Here is a 16,377-nt window from a genome sequence, read left to right on the forward strand (position 1 = left end):
CTGATAGCTTTTTTTTTAATGCAGGTTTTTCTTAGTATGTTAGTGAAGGTTATCTTTCTTGATTTGCCATTATGGCATCGCATTCTTGTGCTTGAGATCTTGAGGGTAACTTCGATGGGGCAACAAATACTTGTTTCATATCTTATGTCTGAAATATTGAATAGATTATTGATACCTTTGAGACTTCCCTTTGATGATAAAATTTACTGAATTTTGACAGGGGTTTTGTGTGGAGGCACGGACGTTACGTGTTCTTTTTCAGAACTTTGATATGTAAGCTCACCAGTTGTGCTCCATTTGTCACATACTTGTCAATTACACCTACCACTTCTCTCATATAGCTTTGTGGATAAGAAGAAGCATCGAAAGAGAAGCAATGATCAATAGTTGGTCCATTGAGTATTTACCTAAGATAACATTTAAACATATTCCCTCAATGTTATCACACATCACGGTAAAAATGTTATCACACATCGAAGGCTTTTGAGCTTTCACCAGAAACATGGGGTTCTTCAATAAATATTGTGGAGAAGCGTAGTGGTATAGGGTGGCTACTATGGAAGCAGTGTTACAGACGGAGAGAAACTTGGAATTCACAAAACACTTGTGCAAAGGTAACAGAGCCTTCGTGGCTCAACAAGGCTCCAATGTACATGGTAGATACCTGACTGTTACCGAATATGTTGGAGGAGGCAGACAGAGTGATCTAGTCATTCCGGAAGGGTATGAAGGGCTAGGTTGGCAGAAATTTTTTGTTGAGTTATGTAGAGTCGCTGCTATGTTTTTATCCATCCCTGATGATGGGTCACGGCGGGAAAGCCAGGAGAAGACATCCGGTCATCAGAACAGTAATTTGGAGGTGAAACAAACAGACCGAAGCACAACCGTGGTGGCGAGACAATTATATGCGGCAACTCTAAAGACGGGTCATGCTTTGGCTACTCAATTTGATTCCAAGGGCAAGAAGGGGAACTGTGAAAGTTGCCTGGAGACTATGCAGACCGCGCAAGGTCAAAACCAGTAGAAGGAGTCTGACTATGGCAATATGGTTGAAAGAGAGATGCTCAGTATATTAAAGGAGATGAAAAACCAACTTATCAAATTGGAGGCAGTGATTGCTTTTTTATCTACGAAAATAGACTTGCTTTCAGCTGGAGGTAACAAGGCTATAAGGCCCAATAAGAGGGAATCCAAGATAGGCTCCAATTCATTAAAATTAGAAAAAGAAAACAGAAAATTAGGTTTGGCCCAATCCCTGTAACCAGATCCAAAAGAGTGTATAGGGTCAAAAGGAAAACAAGGTCATTCGAAGTGGGTTCTCTATCGGGTATCAGCGTAAGATAGCCAAAATGGAATGCCCTCCGCCATGTGTCAGCGTTCTCCCTGAAGAAACGATAGCACCCTCACCGGAACTAAGTGTAACGCCGAGGCTTGAGGGAGATGTAGGGTTTGCCAAAGTGGCACATAATGGGTTGTGGGGGGGGGGGGGGGGGGGGGGGTGACGCATCTCCAATTCTCATTGAAGAAATGACAACACCCACGTCGAAGGTGGAATTTTGTGGGTTTGTCGCCAACCCAGAAACTCCAATGGTAACCATGGCCTCACCATGCATGATAGGGAGAACCAATTTGTCAGTATCTCTTCAGGCATCTTGTGACAATAACAAGGGTGCTATTGAGGGGGTATGACATTTGAATGCAGGGGATGGTGTGGAGGAAATTTTGGGCTTGTCATTGGTTCCTTGCGAGGAGGAATGCTTAGGGCCTGGTGTACAATTGGGAGCCGAGTCTGGGGAAGATGTTGTCCCCTTGATATCTCTTCCTCCGTTAGCTGGTTCATCATCTGATTGGGTTTTGCAAAAGATTAACGAAATACAACAGTGTGTGGGGATTATGTTTGGAGGATTTGACGACCAATTCACAGTACTACTCACTGCTATGGAGGTGGGTCACCTACTTGAAACGAAATCAAGATTTAAGAAGAGTAGGGAGTTAAAGCGTCTTACTTGGGCAATCAACTATGACACTAAGGGAGGTAGTTCAAGTCGAGGGAGGACTAGAGGGAGGGGATGAAGCCTTCCTCCATCCTTGTAGGAAGGAGTGCAATATTAGTCTCATGTGTGGCATGTAGAATGTAGCTTCTAAGGGAGTTTTGGGTGGTGTCTTAGTTTTGTGGAAACAAGAGGTTGGGGTTGTTATGGTTGCTTTGCTACGGGGAGGAGCGTTTTGTCCCATTCGGGCTTGGTGTATATTGGATGGACTTACTAGTCATTACGGGTACTCTACTATGGGCTAAATGTTCTCTCTTGTATACACCCAGTGTATTTGGTTACGCCTATTGATATTAATAAATTTTTGCTTATAAAAAAAAAAGAAAAGATTTTCATGAATCATGATACATTGGATTATTTTTAATCTATTTTTAGAACTTCAAAAGAATTAAAAATATCCATCACCACCCCTAGGGGTGGTTCGGTCCAATGTTTTGAATACCATACCAAACAACGTACCGGTCAAGGCACTGGAACGAAATATTTCGATACCGGTATCGTTTTGTGTACCGTTTCGGGATTGTCGATATATGAATAAATGATATATATAAATTATATTCCAAAATAATAGTTTATATATTAATAAATTATATATAAATACATATATATATTTAAATTATAAATAGCCTAGTCTGAATTAGGGGTCAAAAAATGAGCTTGTAGTTTGAAAAAATGAAAAAAAAAAATTAAAGGCCGAAATATCTATCGGTACGGGCCAAAATACAAGCAGGTACAGGCCGAAATATAGGCCGGTATAGCCAATATTTAGGCTGGTATGAAATATATGTAATACCTGTACCGGACCAGTAGCCGGTATGGCATATACCGGCTGGTACGGTACGGTATTTAAAACAGTAGTTCAGCCACCTTAGAGTGGCTGGAGAACCACCCTTGGGGTGGCCGGAGGACCCCAAATGGGGTTATTGGAGTGATTGACAACCCCTATCCAAGTGTGTTTTTATCTAAATTTTTTTAAGACTTTTTATTTTTTAATACATTTGATTCAATGTGTGTTTTTCCTTATTCTCCAATAAAAAAAAGTTGATGTGTCAATTTTTTATTAGAGGGTGTAAAGAACGTGATATAAACCAGATCCTGATTGAAGTTAAATTCTAATAAAATTTATCTTACCTAAAAATAAAAAACATAGGCAGACTATTTACTTAGGAAAATGGCTTATGACTAGTACTCAATGGCGTATGACTTTGGATGGAGCCGAATGGGAAATAGGATTAATTGCTGATTGAGAATTTGTCAAGTTGACTTGTTCATGCATCTGACTCTTAACATTTTGTTTTGTGTATCTAATTTGAAAATTGGAAGGAAAAACTAGGGAAAAAAAAAAAATTCATTGCTATGTCAATATATATATATATATATATATATATATATATATATATTGGTGTGTGTTTATGTATGTATATTGAGATCTTCCTTCGTCTCCCTCGTTAGGTGCTCCTCTTGTATACATTCTGTGTTCTTGGGTGGCGCCCTTTCGTGCGTTGAATAAATATGACTTATGAAAAAGTTATTGAGATGGAGATGAAATCTTCTTCCTTTTTTCTTAACTAATATCTCATTATGATAAGAGTTGATAATATTGCTGATTCATTGGGCACTTTTGGCTTGATCAAGTCTACACAACAACTTATAATCGTACCAGACTCCAGAGTTATAGTTGGTCATTTATGAAAGCATTTATGTTCATACCCTGCTTTCTTCATTTGCCTTGTAGGCATCCAAAGAATACAAATGTTGTGGAGGGCATGGTTAAAGCTCTTGCTAGAGTTGTTTCAAGTGTGCAGGTAAGATATTGGAGCATCCTTTTTTGATCGGTGTCTGTTTGGAGCATTCTTTATTCTAATATCTTCGAGCCTTAGCCATATTTTTTTAGTTTGCATTTCATCATCAGTACAGGTGTCTGTTTGTTTGTCTTGAGAAATGCTTAACTAAATTTCTGTAGCCTATGCTTTTGTATCTTGAATATTCATTCATTTAACTCATTGGAGTGAATCTAGCTTACTAATAATGACAATCACAACAACAACAAAAACAATAAAATAAATGATAAGGAAAGTGCTATATAATCAACTCTCTCTCTTTGTTTTAAAGAATTTTCTCAAGAAAAAATTTCAAACAGTTAATAGGTAATCCTGCATTAACATAGATGAGTGCGATATATATCATAACTCTAATATGATGGAGTGACTTGATTACGGGCTTTCTAGGGCTTGCAAGTACAATCTCTATTCTAACTAGCATGGTCAATTTTTTTCCCATGTTTTTCTTGTTTTCAAGACTGGAAAAAATTTGTGCTATGATTGAAAGTTGTTCCTATGCAATTCTGTACTTTCTTAGCAGATCATAGGGAATAGGACCCTGTTCCAAACCTTATTGTGAATTAATCATGGGTTGTTCTTGACTTGTCAACTTCAATTTTGAGTATCATATTCCATGGCCACTTGTAATCTACTTTCGGCAATGTCTTCCCCATCTTATAAGGTTTTTCCACTGCTTGGAAAATATCCCAGCCTGGATTTCTTACCAAAAAGAGAGAGAGAGAGAGTGAAAAGATATTCCAGCCTTTTAATTTGGTTGCATCTTTCATTTTGGTGTATGCTAGTGTTTTTCCACAGGCATATTTTCAGCTGGTAGAACTGAAAATGCCATTTAGGTGGTCCTGCTTTAATGATAGTTCCATTCCCGTAACTAGCATATTCTTTATAATGCTTTAGGTGTTAGATGCAAGTGAAGAGAGCCTGGCAGCTGTTGCAGGGATGTTCAGCAGCAAAGCTAAAGGTAATCAATTAGCTTTCATTGACATATAGCTATGTTTTTCTCAAAGATCTGCTATTAAAATCAATAATATTCCTTAATTTGTTTCTGGTGTTAAGTTGTCCTTTTGTTGAAATTACCATAATGCTTTTTAGCTGCAATTTTAGAATTAATTAGTTTCATTGATGAGACATCTGGTTCATGTTGAAATTATGCTTTTTTTTTTTTTTTTTTTTTTTTTGGTGACGTGATGCACCAGGACCATGGGCTCAATTGGTGAAGGGCTAGGTGATGCGTGATCAAATCTTTGATGCAAATCTTATCAAGAGAGAAAAACCTAGCGCCTAAACATCCAATTGGCTGTTCTTATTCAGACAGAAATATTGTTGTTATAAAAATCTTGATTTTATTTGGACACAATATGTTGTTAAAAGAAGAAAATGATCCATCTGTGTGCCTAAGGTCAGAAAATCTCTGACGTATGGAATTATGAAAAAAAAAAAAAAAAAAAAGGAATGGCTAGAATAGAAATTTGATACCTTTACCTTTTTAGAAGAAAAGGTAAGATAATTATGTGATACGAATATCATATGACATCATAAAGCTCCTTAGAAAAGTTAAAATTCTTTAGAAGACAGACAAGTGACACAAAACTGATAATACAATTAAACTATCTGCTTGAGATGAGAATTTATAGCGGGGCTAAATACTAAAATAGTCCTTGCAGTTTGGCCTTTAGACATATTACACCCTAACCTTTAAAAATGAAGTTTTTTCATCCTTGTACTTTCAACTTCGGTTGTCTTGATCCTTCCATTACAGATCCATCAGACCCATCGACAAAAGCCATGCCATCACCAATAGAAATGCCCCACGTGTCAACATAAAGAATCTAAAAATATTTTAATATTAAAAGCTGGAAAATTAAAAAAAAAAAAGGTTAAATACAAAATCAAATTAAGAAAAAATCTAAACTTAGATTGAAAAAATGCACAGTAGATAAGATGGTGGCTACGACCTACCCTAGGGGGCCGTGGCCACCCCTTTTACCCCGACTGTGCAACAATTTTTTTTTTATTATCTTTGAAATTTAAACTTATATTTTTGTTAGTTTGTTATTTTTTATTTTTTTATTTAATATGTTTAGTTTTTTTTTCTTTTTAAATATTTTTTGTTTTTTTGTGAAAAAATATTCAAGTTTTTTATATTTTAGATTTTTTGTGTTGACATGTGGTGCCTTTCTACTGGGCTTCCGTTAGTTGGTCTGACAAATCTATAATGGAAGGATCAAAATGATCGAAGTTAAAAATATAAGGATGAAAAAGCTTATTTTAAAAGTTAGGGAGTAAGCTGTCTGAAGGCTAAACCACATGGATTATTTTAGTATTTAGCCCTTTTATGATCATTTGCTTCATTTGCTGATCACCCTTTATAACATTTCATTGTTTGGTCTCAATTCTCATTGAGGTATTACCCGAAGAGGTGCTTTAGCATTACTTCTTAGCATCACAGGTTCACAGTGATCTAGTGGCTAATACGTTAGGTAATGAACCAAAAGGATTTCCATGGATTGAGAGTTAATTTCTGTCATATTTGGGGATGTAAAGCTTTTGTTGGGAAACTCTTTTGGACATATGGAATACATAATGAATGCATTTACACTTTAAACCTTCTCTCTCTCTCTCTCTCTCTCTCTCTCTCTCTCTCCCCTCATGGGTTTCATCAGTTATCATTATTGCAATTTTTATGCACATAGAAGATGACAAAAATGTATTTCTGCAGGGGTTGAGTGGAGTCTTGATAATGATGCCTCCAATGCTGCAGTCTTAGTTGCCAGTGAAGCCCATTCAATAACTTTGGCAGTTGAAGGTCTGTTGGGTGTGGTCTTTACCGTGGCTACCTTGACGGATGAGGCTGTGGAAGTTGGGGAGGTAGTTCTGTCATTTCCTTTAATTTTCCCTTTCTAATATTCTTTTTGAAACAATGCAAATGCTAGCGTGTTTGACCTTATGTTTCTCCCTTGGTGCAACCAGCTTGAATCTCCTAGATGTGACAATGATCCACCAGCAAAGTGTACTGGGAAAACAGCTGCTCTCTGCATCTCAATGGTTGATTCTTTGTGGTTGACCATACTTGATGCGTTATCCCTTATTTTGTCAAGGTTTGGTTACTTTTTTCTCCTAAAGGATCTTTAGTCTTATGAAAAGTGGAATTTCTGTAAATCTGACCTAAAGTGATTTTGGAAGGTCACAAGGAGAGGCCATTGTGTTGGAGATCTTAAAGGGATACCAGGCATTCACTCAAGTAACTACAATTTAACATATTGACTCAGCACATATTTATGGCTGTCAGATTAGATTTATTTTATTTCAAGAGTAAAGTCCAGCATTATTTTCAGTCATGGTTCTGTTTTAGCTATTCTTAGTTGCATGAATAACATCAACTTTAATATTTATTAAAAGCATTTTCTGTTTCCATCAATATACGATAGATGACAAGGGTTTGTATGATTGCTCCACAGGCATGCGGGGTTCTTTGTGCTGTAGAGCCTTTAAACTCTTTTCTAGCATCTCTTTGCAAATTCACAATCAATTTCCCCAATGAAATGGAAAAAAGGAGGTATGAAGTTGCAAACATTACTGTATAATGTCATCTTTCACCACACTTGCTGCTTTGCTATTTTTTTAAACATGAAGACAATATATGCAGATTTGTTTTGGCTGGATTAGTCGTTATGTCTTTACTCACTATCTTTTCTTTTAATTTTATAACAGCTATAGGTTTGCATCACTTCATTGTGTTTTTTTTGTATTTTATGCAGTTTGCTCAATTATGAGAATCCTTTCTCATTGATTATCATTTTCTTTTCATCATCGATTTTTTTTTTTATCTTTTTTAGTTTATTGTTACTTGTGCCATCATGGAAGGGACTATAATGGTCATGTGATGTTTTAGTTCCTTAATATACATGCATAATGGTCATGTGATATTTTAGTTTCTTAATATAAATGCATATGGCTAGAAGCAATTTCTGGTTTGATATCTTTAAGGTTGCTTTACAAGACAAGCTGGGTGTCAATATATATACATATATAAAAATAAAAAAAAATAATAATAAAAAAGGAAAAAAAAGAAGAAGAAAGAAAACAAGACAAGCTGGATGCTGACTATTGAATGGAGTATCTGAATGTAATTATGTTGCAAATGTTTTACTTTTAAATCCTTCATTTTCAGTTACAGTGTAAGTTTCTAGTTCAGCCTCTTTACTTCAACATATATCTGGTCTTAATCTCTGGTTTCAAGATTTAAGTGACCTGAGAATGTTGAAAATTGGGTTGCAATCGATATTGCAGCAGTGCCTTACAGTCTCCTGGGTCAAAACGCCCTGAGCCATTAGTCGATCAAAGGGACAGCATTGTACTTACTCCTAAAAATGTGCAGGTAATTCATTCGACCTCATATCTTTTGTATCTGTTACATAGGATGACAGCTTTTTCCATTCATTTCTCACTTCAAATATGCAAAGTTGATTTTAATTGCTCTTGCAATTTAGGCCTTAAGGACTCTCTTCAATATTGCTCATCGATTACATAATATGTTGGGGCCATCCTGGGTTTTGGTATGTTGGCTAAAAATATGTTCCTGTACCTAAATTCCTCCCCCCACCCCCTTTGCTCTCTGTTAATGTTTAATGAAAATTAACTGTAGGTGTTAGAAACTCTAGCAGCTTTAGACCGAGCAATCCATTCGCCACATGCCACCACACAGGTAATCTCAATAAACATCTTTTTAATGTGAAATCCTACCATCAAGAATGGGTTAATAGTTACTTATCAAAAAAAAAAAAAGAATGGGTTAATAGTTACTTTATGTAGGAGCTATATTTTTGAAAGGATATGTGTCCGGAGCATGCATGATGACACAATCTACAATTAGGCAACTGGTTATGCTTTCACTAACTCCTATATAATGCCATAGGATGTTCCTGTGATTTATGACCTTTACCTGGAATGTGATTAATTATATTATCTTACTTGCTTAGTATTGGCTCTCTTATGTGGAGCTGGATTAGGTTTTTCTGTTGTCTTTTAAACATGTTAGGATACTTGTTTTTGGGAAAATTGATCTGAAACTCGTGTACAATTTATGCGCTACTTTTCTTCTCTTTTTCAACAGTTGATTTGATATAGGAATCACTTTTCCCTATGTCCGTCCCCTCGACTTTTACCATATAGCCAATTAATATTCCCAATTTGAAGCACCACTTTACTATCATACAGAGTTCCAATCATGAAACTAACATATTTCATGATAACCAAACACATTAGCCTTCTTAACTCTTGGTTCCCTCTATTCGAGGCTCTAGAAAATGAAATGCGGGATTTGATCAGAGTTTAATGGTGACGTCATGCTTTGATAGTGTTGAAAAGCGATATTACCCTCATGGGAAAACCCAACAAAGTTACACAATCCTTTCTTCTTCCCTAAAATCCACTCTGAAGATTTTGATGATTGAAGCCTGCTTTCAACACTACTGCATAGTTGTGCCCCATACCCTACCTTAACAGATTCAGCATGGCTCTCACGAATAAGCCCATGACCCAGCAACCATCTCCCTACAAAACAAAGGACCTTCACCTAAGATGGAGGGTACACCATCTGTTGAAATCTTGGTTGGAGTTGCTCCCAGGAACAAAAATCCGGTAGCAGCCACTCCATTGGCAACATCTATGCCAGAACCTTGGGCTTCGACATGGGGCTTTGGCAATTCAAGTAGTCTGGCAAGCCTTTGCAGTCTTTGAATAGAATGGAGCTCCATTGCCAGAGATTGTGTAGACACTCGAGAGAGGCACCTTTCGATCTCTAGTAAAAATTACATCGTCGATGGCCCTGGGAAGTGGTGCTGGTTCTATCAGCGAGCTTACGACCTAAGCCAAGATGCCTGGACCCATTATTTATTTCGTACCCAAAGAAAAAGCCCCAAATCCAGATCTAACCTGCCACTCAAGTGAAATCTTGGGCTTGGGCTTGGGCTTAAGCTGAAGCCACTTAAGGTGCGACCTGAAGGCCTACAGTTTGGTGCAAATGTATACCTCTTGAGATTAGTATAGGTGCAATATTTCTTAGAAATTACAGGTATCAATTCTGTCTTTTCTTGGTTCCCTTACCACTTCCCTGTTTCTCTAAAACCAGATAGCGTAAGTGTTGAAGTCATCATTGAAAAAAGCTGCACTACTTTTGTGTGGAAACAAAATATAATAACTTGTTTCAATATGTCTCTTGGTGTGCATGCCATGCAAGAATTTATGCATTGCATTCACCAACTTTTACGTACTAATTAGAAACTGGATGGGAAGAATCCTTTGAATATTATACAGTGTAGCAGAATGGTCAGTTGCATGACCCCAAATATATTGTTTATTTGTATGTGGATGCATGGGTCATTTAATTTTGGGGGAGTACTAGTCTCTTAAATTGTTGGTTGCACCAACTCTACCAACAAATGTCATTTCAGAAATTACATAAATTGTTAGGTTTCTCATTAAGCAATACCTGAAATGTGATTTTTGGAATGAGGCCCTAATGTTCATTTTATTCTCCTATCTAGGACATTTGGGAGATCATGTTACATTGTAATTTTGAAGATGGCTATAATTTTTTAGCTAGGCACTTGTTTACTTTTTTTTTTTTTTATGTTGGGGAACCTCTTCAAGGCAGAGCCCTTCAAACCTACCCCTGCAAAGTAAATCCCGGTTTCATGCACCACACTCTCGGAAGTTTCCCTACACGGAATTGGTTAAATCGTTGGCTTTTCACCAAGAGACGTGGCCCCGGATTGTTTGCACCCATGAGGTGTTGAACCTTGGACCTTGAAAGGAGTGATACCCCAAGACCAAGGCCTTCACTACTTGGGCCAACCCCTTGGGGTTAGCTAAGCACATGTTTTCTATTATGTAGAAGCATATATAGCTCTTTGTGATCTGAGTAAATTTCTCTTAATGGTTGATTATTTTTGTTCAAATATGTATTAATCCCACGAATGTTAACTCTATTCTGAAAGTGTGCAAGTATCTCAATATTGTATCAATAGGAGGTCTCCACAGCTGTCCCCAAGCTTATGAAAGAATCATCTGGCCAATACAGTGACTTCAACATTCTCTCTTCTTTGAATTCTCAAGTAAGGAAAGCAGATAAAATTTGTTTTTGATGTTTACTATATCATTGAAACCCTTTTTATTTAGGGCTCGTTTGGAGGCATGTTTGGGTAATGAGATGAGATGAGAATTCTGTAAATAGTTGTGAAATGATTTGTGAATAGTAGTGACATAGTTCAGGTTAAAATGTTTGGGTTTTGGGAAAGGAGAGAAAAAAAGTTGAAAAAAAATATTATAAAGTTAAAAAATTGTTTGAATATAATTTTTTAATATTATTTTTCTTTTGAAACTTTAAAAAGTTGTATTGTTTTTTGTGTTTTGTTTGAAAGTTGAGAAATTTGTAATGACTAGAGTAATGATTAGGTGAAAAAGTTGAAAATTTGAACCTGAAAAGTGTTTTGTGTTTGAGAAGGAAATTATGAGAAGTTTTGAGATGAGTTCTCAACTCATCTAACTTCCCAAACATTGCCTTAGAATATATCAGAGTTCTGTGAATAGTAGTTAAATAGTTTTTGAATAGTAGTAAAATGGTTTGAGTTAAGAGGTTTTATTGGGTTTTGGAAAAAGAGAGAAAAAGTTGAATAAATATATTATAAAACTAAAAAATTGTTTGAATATAATTTTTTAATATTATTTTATTTTGAAAAATGAAAAAATTGTATTGTTTTTTGTGTTTTGTTTGGAAGTTTGAGGAAGTTGTATTAGGTTTTGTGTTTGGATATAATGATTAGATGAAAAAGTTGAAGATTTGAAATTGAAAAGTGTTTTGTATTTGAGTGATATTTGGGAAGGAAATTATGAGAAGTTTTGAGAATATCTGAGAACATCTAAGTGTCTAACCACATCCTAATGTTTACTATATCTATGAATCCCTTTTTTATAATAAATTTGTTTATCATTTAAGAATATCTTGTTTTCTTGTCCTTTCTGATGGACCTGTGTCCTTTCCTGAAAACAACCAGAGTTCAGAAGATATCTTGATACAGTTTTGAAATTGCCATGTGACAGTCTAAGCATCATTTTGTTTTGTTTCTCTTTTTCCCCTCCATCATTGAAAATAACCCTTAATGAATCGTTCTATTGTATCATCTACATGGTTACAATCAACATATTCTAACCTTTTCTTTTTCCCTCCTTTCCGTTTGCAAAGCTCTAGAGTTTTGAAATTGCCATGTGACAATTTAAGCATCATTTTGTTTTGTTTTTCTCTTTTTCCCCTCCATCATTGAAAATAACCCTTAACATATTCTACATGGTTACAATCAACATATTCTAACCTTTTCTTTTTCCCTCCTTTTTGTTTGCAAAGCTTTTTGAGAGCTCAGCATTGATGCACCTATCTGCTGTTAAGTCTCTTCTTTCTGCACTACATCAATTGTCAGATCAATCCTTGGCTGCAGCTTCAAGTGCTTTTGGACCGGCATCAAGTCAAAAATTGGGAAGCATCAGTTTTTCTGTGGAAAGAATGATATCCATCCTTGTTAATAATCTTCACAGTACGTGATGCCATTTGTTTTACATCCTGAGTTTGCATGTGCCTATGATTTCCATCTGTTTGTTCACTTCAACTTGCTGGCCTAATTATATTTAAAGCCTTAGAAGTAAAACTCTTTTGGTGTGCATGCACATGCGGGTGGGTGTGTATGTGTAAGACATGACAAGAAGAACTTCTTGAGGCTTCACTGAAAAATTAGAAGTAGTTTACTAATTTTCACCACTTTCCATAGTTTTTGCCATGAAATAAAGTAACAAATCTTAACTTGTAAAAAAAAAAAAAGCAACAGATCTTACTTTTTTTGTTTTCATAGGTAAAAACACAAATTTTATTGATAGTCAAGTATAGGCAAAGCCCAAGTACATGGGGCGTATACAAGAGTTGGCACCCAGTTAAGATTTTATTGAGACAATTGTTTTCTTGTCAATATTTGATATCATGGCATTGGCAAGCCTACTGCTGCCCTGTATCCATCTCTGACTAGTTTTTATGGGATGAACCTGCTTATTCTGATATGTCAGAGCATAGTAGTGTTTGTGGACCGATGTAACTTGCATATTTTCATTATCTTTCTTGGTGTCATGTTGCACACTTCTCCCATCATCTGGGTGTAACCTATTACCTAAAAAATAACGCTTTTCTTGTCTTCTTACAGCAAGTTATTTTAAAGTTATGGTGACGGTATTTATAGATAGAGTTGTTATGTTTGTGGTATGATTTGAGTTAATGTTATTTGATTCGTTCTCGATTTGTCTACTGTATTGCAGGAGTGCAGCCATTGTGGGACCAAGTGGTTGGCCACTTTCTTGAGGTAATGATGTTTGTTTGATATCTCACTGTATCACATCTACATCCTTCTTGACATCACAGGAACATTTTGCAGCTTGCGGATAATTCTAATCAGCATCTACGAACTATTGGACTTGATGCATTGGATCAATCAATATGTGCTGTTTTAGGCTCGGATGGGTTTCAGGACAATACACCAACCGGAACCCATGGTACATCTCAGGAGGTGAGAGTTTTTACCCCTTTATCGTTGAAGTTTGGTATTGTATCACTGATCACACCAAAAAAAAAAAAAAAAAAAGAGGGACTTAAGCTTCGCTCAAACTACCACCCATTTGCAATCACCTTTCAAAATATCAAAATTTTTTATAAATAAGAAGTTTTTTTAATTTTGGTAATCGCCCCTTTATATTACCAAAAAAATAACATAATTGTTATTTACCCTTTCCATAACAATTTTGACATGAATACCCTGGATAAAAACCAAAAAATCCAAAAAATAATAATAATAATAATAATAATAATAATAATAAAAATAACTTTAAAAGAATTAAACAAAAAAACACAAAAAAATAGACAAATTGAAAATTATTTAAAAACTAAAAACTGAAATAAACATGAATAAAATTTTCAAACAAAAATTAGAAATAAATAAATAAAAAATGATGGAAAGTAACTTTTGATTTTTGAAATATTTTTAATTTTTTCGACATAGGATAATTTTTCCAAAATTGATAGTTTGGGGGATTATTGCAATTTGGGTGGTTTGAGGAGGGAGCCGGGGGGGGGGGGGGGGGGGGGGGGGTTGTGTCTTTTTTCCAAAGGAAAGAAGTTAGGTATTATATTTAAAATAAGGATTGGTATAGCTTTTTATTTGCTCTCTGTCTCTTAGATGGGAACCAGGCTTGCAGAGTTGAGAGCACTTGAATGTTCGGTCATATCTCCACTCAGAGTACTTTACTTTTCTACTCAAAACATTGATGTTCGAGCTGGTTCTTTAAAAATTCTACTGCACGTATTAGAGGTAATGTGCCACTACAAGGTACATATTCATTTTGCTTTGCTGCTGCCTACTCTTATAATTTCTTCTCACGAACTTTTTTCAGAGGCATGGAGAAAAATTACACCACAGTTGGCCTAATATTCTAGAAATGTTGAGGTTTTCTTCTGATTCACTTTACACTTCTAGTTACTGGTTTTGTTCTCTTGATGCATTAAATTTTCCTTTTCTGTGAAGGTCTGTAGCAGATGTTTCGGAGAAGGACCTTGTCACTCTGGGATTCCAGGTTAGACAATAGTCTGAGTGAGAGTTTAATCAGAGTGCAAGATGCATGGTTTATTTCATAACCTATTTCTACCCGAGGATTTGCAAAGACATTTTAACATATGAATGTGAGAGTACAAATAGAAATGTGCATTTAGACATGCAGCTTAGTAAATACATTTTGTTACCATCCTTGCTTTTTTAGGTCCCTTCTCTTTTGGATGAGTAATATAAAATTTATTAAAACTAGTAAATAGGCATAGCCCAAGTACACAGGAATTATACAAACAACAAATACCTAATTACAAGTTAGGAGCTAGAAAGTGATACAAGAAAATCATGTAAGCTAGCTCCATTAAAAGCACTGGCAGAAGCCCAAAGAAATAAAGTATGGAAGAAGAAACTTCTAAGCTCATTCGGAGAATGTTCCCTATCTTCAAAGGTTCGACCATTCCTTTCAATCCAAAGACACCACATGATACATAAAAGAATCGTTCTCCATACATCCGCAATATGGGAATTGCGCTGAATCCTTTGCCAACAAGTGAACAAGTCTACCACCCTCTTAGGCATCACCCATGCAATTCCAGTCCTGTTAAAATTCTAACACTTGCCAAACTTCTAATGTTCCTCACTTCGCCCACCAGGACCTTCTTAGACTTTCCTAAGTTTACCTTTAGGTTAGAGACAGCTTCAAAACAAATTAAAAGAGCCTTCATCACTCAGATCTGATCATGATCCGTATCACAAAATTGTAGTGTGTCATCTGAAAAAAGATGGGAGGAAACAGTGATAAAACCATTCATTGCACTTGTTCCCAAAAAGGTCGGTGCAATGAGGCGAAGGATTTCCGTCCTATTAGTCTTGTGAGCGGTATGTACAAGACAATTTCAAATGTTCTTGCTAATAGGATGAGCTTAGTCATGGAGAGAATAATTTCTAAATTCTCAAAATGCATTTGTAAGGCAAGGCAAATATTGGATTCGGTCTTTATCGCTAATGAATGCTTGGACAACAGGATTAACTCAGGAGTTCCGGGTATTTTGTGTACATTAGACATGGAGAAGGCTTATGATTATGTTAATTGGGAACTCCTATTTCACTTGTTGAGGAGATGGGAATTCCTATTTCACTTGTTGAGGAGATGTGGCTTTGGGGAGAGATGGAGGTTGTGGATGAGGCATTGTGTGTCAACGGTTCGATTCTTGGTTTTGGTGAATGGTGACCCCGTGGTATTCTTAAACAGTTCGCGGGGGCTGCAGCAAGGCGATCCATTATCACTTTTCTTATTTGTTATTGTCATGGAGGCTCTTAGCATAATGTTGTCGGCCTCAGTTGAGGGTGGTTTTTTTCTTAGGTTACTTGGTGGGGGATACTAACCGTGGCTCTACCATTATTTTGCATCTTTTGTTTGCAGATGATGTGCTGTTATTTTGTGAGGCAGATCAAGGTCATACCAGTTCTTTAAGGGCTATCTTGCTTTGCTTTGAAGTTGTCTCTGGTTTAAAAGTAAATCTTTCTAAATCTGAGCTGGTTGATGTGGGTAACATTCGCAACGTAAGGGGTTTGGCCAGCTTATTGAGTTGTGTGGTTTTTTCATTGGCTATGAAGTATCTTGGCCTTCCACTGGGAGCATCATTCAAAGCCAAGATTATTTGGGATGAGGTGGTAGAGAAGATAGAGTGAAGGCTAGTTGGGTGGAAAAGGTTGTTGTAACACCCCGCTTCCCAATAGAGACATTTTTAAAATTTTTGGGGAGCCAATGTGCTACTAAACTTTACTAAATTTTTTTCTTTTTAACGACGTGCTAGATGTGAAAGATTCCATAAATAAAACAAACTTTATTAA

General features: G+C 36.2%; 1 protein-coding gene across 8 annotated transcripts in view; it reads left to right on the top strand.

The window, feature by feature from the left end:
- Positions 1 to 16,377, top strand: part of LOC121261459 (protein MON2 homolog) — a 57,563-nt gene that overhangs the window by 18,232 nt on the left and 22,954 nt on the right. For 4 of the 8 annotated variants that reach the window (XM_041163833.1, XM_041163835.1, XM_041163837.1 and 1 more), the window contains 18 exons: positions 25 to 105; positions 221 to 273; positions 3,787 to 3,856; positions 4,787 to 4,850; positions 6,609 to 6,757; positions 6,860 to 6,987; positions 7,073 to 7,130; positions 7,348 to 7,445; positions 8,180 to 8,267; positions 8,380 to 8,445; positions 8,535 to 8,594; positions 10,918 to 11,004; positions 12,291 to 12,477; positions 13,244 to 13,287; positions 13,360 to 13,491; positions 14,158 to 14,289; positions 14,372 to 14,424; positions 14,503 to 14,551. In XM_041163833.1, coding sequence (XP_041019767.1) covers positions 25 to 105; positions 221 to 273; positions 3,787 to 3,856; positions 4,787 to 4,850; positions 6,609 to 6,757; positions 6,860 to 6,987; positions 7,073 to 7,130; positions 7,348 to 7,445; positions 8,180 to 8,267; positions 8,380 to 8,445; positions 8,535 to 8,594; positions 10,918 to 11,004; positions 12,291 to 12,477; positions 13,244 to 13,287; positions 13,360 to 13,491; positions 14,158 to 14,289; positions 14,372 to 14,424; positions 14,503 to 14,551 — 1,599 coding nt within the window. The remainder of the gene's footprint in view (positions 1 to 24; positions 106 to 220; positions 274 to 3,786; positions 3,857 to 4,786; positions 4,851 to 6,608; positions 6,758 to 6,859; positions 6,988 to 7,072; positions 7,131 to 7,347; positions 7,446 to 8,179; positions 8,268 to 8,379; positions 8,446 to 8,534; positions 8,595 to 10,917; positions 11,005 to 12,290; positions 12,478 to 13,243; positions 13,288 to 13,359; positions 13,492 to 14,157; positions 14,290 to 14,371; positions 14,425 to 14,502; positions 14,552 to 16,377) is intronic. The other 4 variants (XM_041163834.1, XM_041163838.1, XM_041163839.1 and 1 more) reach the window with 2 other exon arrangements.

The sequence above is a fragment of the Juglans microcarpa x Juglans regia genome, chromosome 4D (genome assembly GCF_004785595.1).
Source record: "Juglans microcarpa x Juglans regia isolate MS1-56 chromosome 4D, Jm3101_v1.0, whole genome shotgun sequence".
NCBI lineage: Eukaryota > Viridiplantae > Streptophyta > Magnoliopsida > Fagales > Juglandaceae > Juglans > Juglans microcarpa x Juglans regia.